The 10,442-nt window shown below is 38.9% G+C and overlaps 1 protein-coding gene across 1 annotated transcript; it reads left to right on the forward strand.

Annotated features, from left to right (window-relative positions):
* The first annotated feature begins 4,919 nt into the window (after positions 1-4,919).
* Positions 4,920-10,151, forward strand: psmb5 (proteasome 20S subunit beta 5). The gene is made up of 3 exons (XM_039747959.1): positions 4,920-5,152; positions 7,349-7,655; positions 9,738-10,151. The coding sequence occupies exons 1-3, from the start codon at positions 4,955-4,957 to the stop codon at positions 10,022-10,024; spliced, it is 792 nt and encodes a 263-aa protein (XP_039603893.1). The 5' UTR covers positions 4,920-4,954; the 3' UTR covers positions 10,025-10,151.
* The last annotated feature ends 291 nt before the right edge of the window (positions 10,152-10,442 follow it).

The raw sequence follows: 10,442 nt of genomic DNA on the forward strand, positions 1-10,442 counted from the left end.
TCTGATCAATACCTGTCCAGAGATCGTGCCTGCCTAATGTCCTATCCTGGCTAGGACAGACTCCAGCTTCTTTGTGCCCCTATCCTGCATAAGTGGGTTTGGAAAATGGATGGATGGACATGTGGTCAAACAACAACTCAATCTGTTAGTTTATCTGTTTATGGAGTTTTCACTGCACCCACTTAACCCAGTTTGATAAGTTTGGCAAGCACAGCATGCATCGATCTGTTATCTGAGCACAGACACACCTTAGCATGAAGCTGGAGCCTGTCCGGATGGGGTCTGGCTGCAAGGCAGGATGCAACCCCAGATGTGATACCAGACCACCTCAGAGTGCACTCTTGTATGCACAAATAAGTTAGAGTTGCCAGTTAAATTAGGCATCAAAATTAAATATTTTTCTTAAGGAATATTGGTGTGCATTTTTATAAATGATCAGGTCATTTTCTTTTCATATGAGTGATACAGTGATGTAGTGATTAACAATCCAGGTTCAGTTTCTGTAAAATTTGTTCTGATCTTCACCACATCCCAAAGATGTCCATGTCTGGTTCAGTGACAACTTTCAATTTTTCTGCCATCAGAGAGAGCATAAATGTACAGATGCATAAAGGTCTCTGGGAAGAAATCATTCTGCTGGAAAATCTAATGTGTTGCCACTACAATGGATTCATTAGATCAATCTAGAGAAGAAGAGGCCATTCAGCCCAACACTGCTCAACAGTCCTATCCTCTCAGTTCTTCTAAAATAACATCAGGTCGAGTTTTGAAAGTCCCTAAAGTCTTACTGTCTACCACACTACTTGGCCACTTATTCCAAGTGTCTATGATTCTTTGTGTAATGAAAAACTTCCTAATGTTTTGTGCAAAATGTTCCCTTAAGTTTCCAACTGTGTCCACATGATCTTAATGAACTCATTTCAAAGTCACAGTCTCGATTCACTGGACTAATTTCCTTTATGATTTTAAACACTTCAGTGATGTCTTGTCTAAATCTTTTGCTTTAACTGTATAGGCTCAGCTCTTTTAATCTTTCCTCATAATTCATCCCCTGTAGTCCAGGAATCAGCCTAGTCGCTCTGCTCAGGACCTTTTCTAGCTCTGCTGTGTCCTTTTTGTAGCCTGAAGACCAAAACTGTACACAGTACTCCAGATGTGGCTCCACCAGTGCATTATAAAGCTTTAGCATCACCTCCTTGGACTTGTAAGGGAATATTCAGAAAGCATTCAGACCCTTTCATGTGCTGCAAACTTTATTGTGTTGTAGAAGTTATTTGAAATGGATACATTTGCTATTTTTACCTATTAAGCTACACTCAGTAACCCATAATGTCAAAGTCAAAACCTGTTTTCAAAATGGCTTGCAAATGAATTAAAATTTAAAAAATGAAGTCTCCCATTCCTTTAAGTATTCAGACCCTTAATTCAGTTCTTTGTAGAAGCACCTTTAGCAGTAATTATAGCTTTAAGTCTTCTTGGGTAAGTGTCTACAAGCTTTGCACACCTGGATTTGGGCAGTTTATCCCATTGTTCCTGGCAGATCCTCTCAGGCTCCATTAGACTGGATGGGAAGTGTCTGTAAACTGCCACCTCAGGTCTCTCCACAGATGTTCTATAGGGTTTAAGTCTGGGCTTTTGGCAGAGCCACCCAAAGACATTCACACACTTGTACTGAAGCAACTCCAGTGTTGTCTTTCTTGCCAGTGGTGTAGCCGGGGGGTTTCAAGGGGGACATCTGTCCCTGGCCGCAGCATTCCAAGGGGCGCCAAATTGATGTTACAAAATTTTAGAATGAAATGTTTTCCATTCTTAAATGCACTAAAACGTAAATAAAATACATTTACAAACTCAGTCCATCATTCCATCAGTATGAGGATATCTTTTTCCTATGTTTTTTGTCTCTTTCTGATTTCGAAGCACGTATTAGTTCTATATACCCAACAGACAATAATTTATCCCCTCCACTACTCTAACATACTTGACTCCCACCCAGAAACATTTTTGACGTTATTAAACAGGTTGCGTGACTGACATGAGGCGTTAGTGTATCATTGTCTAAGTTGTTGCAAACGCCATTTCTGTGTGCCAAGTAATTTGTGTTTATGTGTTTGATAGAAAATTGATTGAGCTGTGGTGAAGTATTCTAGTAGATGGCTGCAAAAGTCTAGACGTTTCCCCATCATATTGTCGTACGAATAAATTGTAAGTAATGCAGTTTTTATAAATACAGTTAGGTCCATAAATATTTGGACAGAGACAACTTTTTTCTAATTTTGGTTCTGTACATTACCACAATGAATTTTAAATGAAACAACTCAGATGCAGTTGAAGTGCAGACTTTCAGCTTTAATTCAGTGGGTTGAACAAAAAGATTGCAAAAAATGTGAGGCAACTAAAGTATTTTTTAACACAATCCCTTTATTTCAGGGGCTCAAAAGTAATTGGACAATATTTTTTTTACTTTATACTAACTTCATTTTCAGGTTATTATATTATTATATCCAATGCAATGTTTAAGATTTTGCAATGTTATATGTGGAAAGTAATTTAGAATAATTATATTTTCGAACTACCATTGTTGTCTTAATTATTTTACTTTGTTCTATCTTTATAAATTTAGTGAAACCTTGAAAATATACGCATAAAAGTGCTTTAAAAAATCCATCCATTTTCCAACCCGCTGAATCAATCCTGGGCAGGGTGCCAACCCACCGCAGGACACACACCCACACACCCATGGCACACACCAGGGCCAATTTAGAATGGCCAATCCACCTAACCTGCATGTCTTTGGACTGTGGGAGGAAACCCACGCAGACACGGGGGGAACATGCAAACTCCATGCAGGGAGGACCTGGGAAGTGAACCTGGGTCTCCTAACTGTGAGGCAGCAGCGCTACCACTACGCCATTAAATACGCAATATTTAAAAATGTAAAACTATTTAAAATAAAAAATGTGAATTTTTTTTCTTAAAATACTATTATTTTAAATACATTTTTAAAAAATTTCTTTCCCTTCCCCATTGCATTTTGGCAAACAGGAGGGGGCGCGAAATCTTCAGTTGTCCCCGGATGTTGAAAACCTTAGCTACGCCTCTGCTTCCTGCCTGTATGCTTTGGGTTGTGGTTGTGCTGAAATGTGGACCGTCATCCCGGTTCGAGGGCCCGTGCAATCTGGAGCAGGTTTTCTTCAAGGTTCTCTCTGTATTTGGGTTCATTTATCCTTCTCTGTGCCTGCTGCTGAGAAGTACCCTCATGCTTCACATTAGGGATGGTATTAGGCAGGTGATGAGCAGTGCATGGTCTTCACTAGACATAGTGCTTGGAGATCCACCCAACACATTCAATTTTTATCTCATCAGAATGGAGAATCTTTTTCCTCATGCTCTCAGAATCCTTTAAATGTCATCATGCACCTTTTACTCAAGAATGGCTTCCATTTTGGAGTTTTTTTTTGATTGATGAAGTGCTTGGTGCTAAGTTGGTCATCCTTCTGACAGGTTCTTCCATCTCAGTAGAGGACTTCTGAAGCTCTGTTAGGGTCACCATTGAGTTCTTGGTTACCTCCCCAAACAAGGCAGTTCTTGTCCAGTTACTTAGTTTGAATGGACAGTAAACTCTAAGAAAAACTGAGCTCCTGGAAACACTCAAAGCGTTAGAATCGGCTAGGATCCCCTAGTCCTGATCTAGTTCTCACCCCAGTTTGACCATGGAGGTCTAGAGAGAGACTTCCTTGGACTTCATGGCTTGTTTTTCTGTCCTGATATGCAGTGTAAATTGTAGGCCATCTATACACAGGAGTGTGTCTTTCTGAACGGATGAACCTGACCACAATCTGGAGTGTCATACTTATATGAATGAGAGATTTGAGGTTTTTTTTGTTTTGAATAAATATGTTTATGAATAAATATTTTTTGACTTTGTCATTGTGGGTTACTGACTTTTGATTGATGGTCAAAAATGGCAAATTTATGTCTTTAAAATGAAATCTGCAAAACAGTAAAGTGTGCAGAAAGTAATGAGCTTTGAATACTTTTGAATCCACTGTAGTAGCCACACATTAAGTTTAAGTTTTACAGCAGAATGATCTTTATGCATCTGCCACAAAGTGAAGAGCTCTGAATACTTTCTGAATCCACCATACTAGTGCACTTGTCCTTACTGGGCCCTTGTGAGGCCAGTTTAAGCTGAAAACCGTGGCCCCATTGTGACAACTGTGTTCTGAGATTGTTCAGCTATTGAAGGGAGAAGTTTTAAGGTCAGGTTTTCATACTTTGGCACTGGAGAGTAAGAATTTCACGGTACTCTGCACACATCACAATGATGACACTCTAAACCTGCAAGTTTAGAACACACAGGCACTGCGACTATACTGACAGTAGCTGGAAAGGTCCAGGGCATGGGAGTCAGCTCACAAAAGCCACTGGAATGAAGCGATACACGAAAACCTAAGGATCTGTCAGAAAGCGTTCTGCCCGTCTGTATAACATTTGTCTGGGCGGCACAGTGGTAAGAATTACAGTCTTAACGGTGCAGGGCTGACGGCTAATGTTAATGCTGACCCGACAATAATCTGGGCTCCAACCGTGTACGTTTTGTTGCCTCTCAGTACAGATACTATCCTTATGGCATCGACTCGCGAATAAATGCAATTCTAATGCTAAAGGTTTGTTCAGTTCAGTACAGAAATGAAGTAGCAATTAATTATCCAAAACATGATTAATACATGGTGCATTTTTTCTTGTTACTATGCAAAGAAAGCCAACTTTAGCGCCTCTAAACCTAAGCGACTGATTGCTTGGAACGATGAGAGCAATACCACGGGAACGGCAGGCGTTCGGTATCGCGATGGGGCGTATAGTTTGTCCTTTGCCGCATGCCGTAGTTCGTGACGCAGACTTCCTCTTCAAATAGGCGGGCGCATCCGTCCGGAAGCACTTTTGTTTAGTGAACATGGCGTTGGCAAGTGTGTTGGGTCGTGAGTCGGCGTTTTTCAACAACAATAAACAGTCTTTATTGGGGGTTAATTTGGACTTGCACGTCAGTGAGCCACAGGACTTCTTCGTGAGAAATGCTGCGAGCGCAGATGTTTCCAGTGGCCCCGAAGAAAAGATCGAGTTTCTGCATGGCACGACTACATTGGCGTTCAAGGTAAAATCGGATAGTAATTTGAATTTATAATTCAAACAATAAAACCTTAAGGAAAAGAAAACATACGCATGAATAAGCAAACCGTCGATTTGTCAGATTTTGCTGTTGTTTGCTTGTTTTGTAAAGAATTACATGGGTGATGCTTTGTCACTTTTATGTCTTATCCTGTTGTTCTCATTAGAGAAGTTATAACAGAACAGTATCATTAAGCCCAACCAGCTGGTCCATCCCAGTCACCTAGATTGTCCAGAATAATACCAGATTCGATTTTTAAGGTCTCTAAATTCCTACCACACTACCTCTCTTTGGTGCCTTAAGTGAAGAAAAACTTTTAACATTTTTGCGAAATGTACCCTTAACAAGTTCCCAACTGTGTTCGTATTGTAGAATATCGGTCATAAACATTAATTAGAAAGTCATTGTTATTGCCACCTTTCAACGCGAAAACGAGATAGTGATGTTGTAACATACAAGAGGCTTAACTCACTGTGGACATGTCATGTCTGCTGCTCGGAAACAAACGGGTGCAGCTTTCAGTGTTGCGTTTGCTTCTTACATCGGTTGCCTTGTGCCTAATACCGTAGTGCTATCATTTAAGGCAAAATTCTCCTTCTATCGAGTCTCACAACGCTGAGCATCAGCCTAAAGCGAGCTTCAAATTTTTGTCCATCTTGTTTTGTAGTTGGCAGTATTCAGGAATATTGAGCAGCATAAAACGACCGTGGGGAACTTACCTTCAGCCCCGTGATCTTTAGGCAAGTTCTTTTGCATCAGGGCCGTGTTGTGAAATACTCTCGAATTGCGGTCCACTGTAGGGTTCCTCAAGTTTGGTTCTCGACGGCCACCGTGTCTGCAGGTTTTCTTTCCAGCCTAACTTCTTATTTAGAAGGTAATCATGGCTGACAGAAGAACTTGACATTTAATTCTACGTCTTTCATTCGGCATTATTAAATTGTACCTTTTTTTTTTTTCTTCACAAGGTTATCAATGAAGTGACTTCTGGCTCTGAGCAAATTAGTAAATCACAGTTCTTCACTTTTCTTAAAAGTGCTTAAAAGTATCCTGCTGATTCATGCTGGCAGTAATGAAATGCCTTGTATATTGTGTGCTTTCAATCAACATAGTAAAAACATTAAGTCTAATTTAGGTGAAGGTTTTGTGTACCAAGTCTGCAGCCCTGGAGTTATCCCCAAGTGTGAACGAGAGAGAAATCACAGATGTGCCTTTGTTTTAGGTCCTCTCACTTCACAGTTGTTTTCCGTATTGAGTGAGCTCATATTTACAGGTCTTGGAAGATGCAAGTTTCTTGTCAAGTGTGAATTTGAAATGACTCAACACTTTGGTCTTCACCCCTCTGCCGTATTTATATCTTCTGTCTCTGCCATCTCTCAGATTTGATATACGGTTACGCTACTTTATCAGTGAAGTGATGCACACAGTTCATAACAAGGCTGCTAATCAAAACTCAAATTGATTGGCAACAATTTTCATTATCTGTTGTTGGAGATGATTTGCTTTTTTTTTTTGTTGCAGCCCCAAGCTGTGTCAGAGGTGCCGTAAAATTTAAGCATACTGGAAGTGTGTATACTGTCAGACCTTGCATGCATACACACAGAAAAACGCTGAATAAATCCTTTTAGCTCTGCTCATTAACATACCAAATGAACATGAAATGGTAGCACTGACAGTAAACGTTGCAAAATAAAGACATACTCCACCCAAAAATGTTTTTTTAATATGTTAAGTAGGCCCTTGTTTTTAATTGTTGATCTCAATAATCTCCTGTGTTCATGTAGATTGTGATAGAATACAAGCCAATAGTGGCCAGTGCTGTACCATGGCTAATGTGAAAAATGTAAACGGGGGGTTTGGGCGAGGAAATCCCTCGTGTTGCATAATCCACATGTTGGTTATGCAGTCTTTTACTTAGTGTGCAAAACGTGTGTTTGTTTTCTAGAATGTTGTTAAATATACTTGTGTTTATTGCTTATGATGTACACTGATTCTTTTTGCAAGCCACATGGGTTTTGGTTTTTGATTTTAAGGTAAACTGTTGACCAATGAATTGGGGTGTGAGTGTGTGTGGATGTTTTAGTTACTAATTCTACACTGTTATTGGCTAGTATGTTTAGTGTTTTGACATGCCCCAAAATGTTCATTATAATTTGTAACCTTCCATCTTTTTCTTTTTTACAGTTTCAGCATGGTGTTATAGTTGCAGTGGATTCACGAGCAACTGCAGGGTCTTACATTGCCTCACAGACTGTGAAGAAAGTGATTGAAATCAATCCCTATCTCTTGGGAACGATGGCAGGAGGTGCCGCAGATTGCAGTTTCTGGGAGCGACTACTTGCACGTCAATGTAGAATCTATGAGCTCCGCAATAAAGAGAGAATCTCAGTAGCAGCAGCCTCCAAACTGCTAGCCAATATGGTGTACCAATACAAGGGCATGGGACTCTCGATGGGCACTATGGTGTGTGGCTGGGACAAGAGAGGACCAGGTATGAGAATTGTAGCGATTTTGTTCTATTGTAATTTATCATAAAGGAGGGGAATGAATATATTTAGTCCAATATAACCCTATAAATTAGGATGGCACTTACTGAAATATTACGATGATTGAACATTTTGAAACTTCAATATTATGAAAAAAAACTGCAAAACAATTTTTTAAAATTTTTACATAACCATAATCCCTTTGAACACAGATGCACTTCTTTATATAGCATAAGCTTTGTTATAACAAATCTTCTATGCCATTCACATAATTTTTTTTTTCTTGCTTATGCACCAGCCTTCTGTAGCTGACTGGGTTGCCGCCTTTTTGTTGTTGCTTGTCCCACAGAGGTAGTCTTTCAGATTAGTAACAATTTTAGTGGCATTGCACCATTTTTGAAGAATGGGTGGATCTAACATTCATTCAGATTAGGGCTGTCTGATCGAATGTTGCTATTTAGAATATAATCAGAATTAAAGTCTCACTTGAAGGCAAAAGCTGACATTGTAAAAGAAAATGTTTTTTTTCCTGCACTAGTTTTGTCATTGAGTTACACCTAGTATGCCATGTTTAGCTAGTTATTTTAATTAGTAAGATCCCTTCAACACAGTTTTTACCCCCCTTTTCCCTTTCCCACTGCTCTACTCTTTAATCTAAAAATGTTGGTGCATCCAATGAGATTGCTAGTGTCATCCATTAATTTTTTTAATGAGGGTAAAATACTCTTTGTATAAAGTATTTTATACTTTATGTATGTAGTTGTAGGTTCACAAAGAGCTAATTAGTGGACTTTCTTTGTGCTTAATAGGTGCCCTCCTTGTGAAGTATGATGAAATATCATACCCAAATTGGTTATTCGGTGCGGACAGTAACTCAGCACTCCCTTCAGCAGGAGGTTGTGTATACGCCCAAAGTCACCAATTTCAAAAAATTACATTGTACATATTTCAAAATGCAGGACATTGCTCCCTCCCATTGATTACATGACTACCTGATATTTGACTAAAATATTGTTATATTGACAGTTGAATTCAGCTGTCAAATGTTAGGAGTGGCCTTTTAATGATAAAAACATTAAATAGTCAGACTTGACGCACCAAATTCGACAACTCTGGATGACCTGGGCACAGACAATCCTAACGAAGTTGCACCAAACAAATACAGAGGAATCTTCTTGTGGTACACATTTTTTTTTTTTCTTATTTTGGTGGACTTGGGTTAATGTTCTTTGGTTAACTATTGTGTGGTTTTTAAGCGAGAGGTCTGCTCAGCTAATGTGAGCTCATCTGCTGCTCAAACTTGCATCAACCTTTTTTTTTTTTTTATTTTTTTAACCAGTCATCTCTACAGTTACATTTGATTGATTCACATGTTGGCATCTCTGCCATTCAGTTATTTTGAAATCTGTGCTTTGTTAAAATAGTGCAATAGGATTCACTTTGCTTAAAACTGGGAATTCATATTGATTAGCATCCGTCACTAGCGTACTCAGTGCTGTTTTTCTAAATGCTTCTCCAGTGATCTAAAAGTATCATTTCACATCTGATTTTTGTCCCATTTATTTATAAACCTGAGATCTGCAATTGTTTAGTCCTGTCATTAACTTTAGTAATTTGACATCAAAAATGAATCTAGACACATTCAGCCAGTTGGTTGTATTTTGCCTGTAATGACTTCTGTAAGTACATTTTCTGTGCTCTCCTCCTGTGTTGATTTCCTAATTGGTTTATTCTGAAAATGCTTAGAATGCACACATCATGCCCAACAATGACTGTGTTTGGTCAGTCACCTCCAACTGTTCAGTTGGCTCCCAGTGCCTCTAGCAACATGGAAGATGCCATCTGCAGCTGATGTGTATGATTAATCTCCATGGCAGGCTCCATTTAAAGAAAATGTACCTTCATGCTATTCTCATTTTTATAATTTTATAAATGTGAAATAGCTTTTGAAGTTAATTTCCATTAAAGTGTGTATAGTTTTATCTTCACATTGGAGCAATTGGATTTTTTTTTTTATGTAAGTAATGTTTTTGAACTGAGGACCTTATGAATTGTAATCCCCTGGTGATGTCTTTGGTATATTACAGGATTGTACTATGTCGACTCTGAAGGAAATCGTGTCTGTGGTGACTCCTTCTCAGTGGGGTCAGGCTCTGTTTATGCATACGGTGTGTTGGACCGTGGCCGTCGGGAGGATTTGTCTGTAGAAGAAGCCTGTGAACTGGGAAGACGAGCCATTTACCAGGCCACATACCGTGATGCGTACTCTGGAGGAGTGGTCAACCTATATCACGTCAAAAGTGATGGCTGGGTGTGCGTTTCTCAGAATGATGTGGCTGATCTCCATAGGAAATACCTGGATGAGGCAAAGTAATTGAAATTAGGTGTTGTACAGATGTATTTTATTCTCATTCCCTGAAGCTTGCTTTCTCATCTTTTATTGGCTGCATTCACTTGTAAAAGTCAGAAGTCAAAATAAAATATTTTGGACTTTGTGTTTACTACAATGTTTTTTTTTTTGGAAAAAATTGTTTTCTCAAAATTAAAACTTAACTGTGATGTGTTACAATGATCTGCAGCTTAACAAAATATACAGAATTAATGGGCACAATAAGAAAAGATAAGTTCATTGTTTACACCACATAACCTTTTATTAGAGAATGACATGTGTGACAGCATTGGGCATTAAATTTTGTGTGAAGTAGCTGTTAAACATTATTGATTAGCAATTTAGAATTAACGTAAAAGGTGTTTTATAGTGAGTACAGTCAAGTAAAACAATGTCTGAGTAG

Source organism: Polypterus senegalus, chromosome 1 (genome assembly GCF_016835505.1).
Source record: "Polypterus senegalus isolate Bchr_013 chromosome 1, ASM1683550v1, whole genome shotgun sequence".
In the NCBI taxonomy this organism is placed as follows: Eukaryota; Metazoa; Chordata; class Cladistia; order Polypteriformes; family Polypteridae; genus Polypterus; species Polypterus senegalus.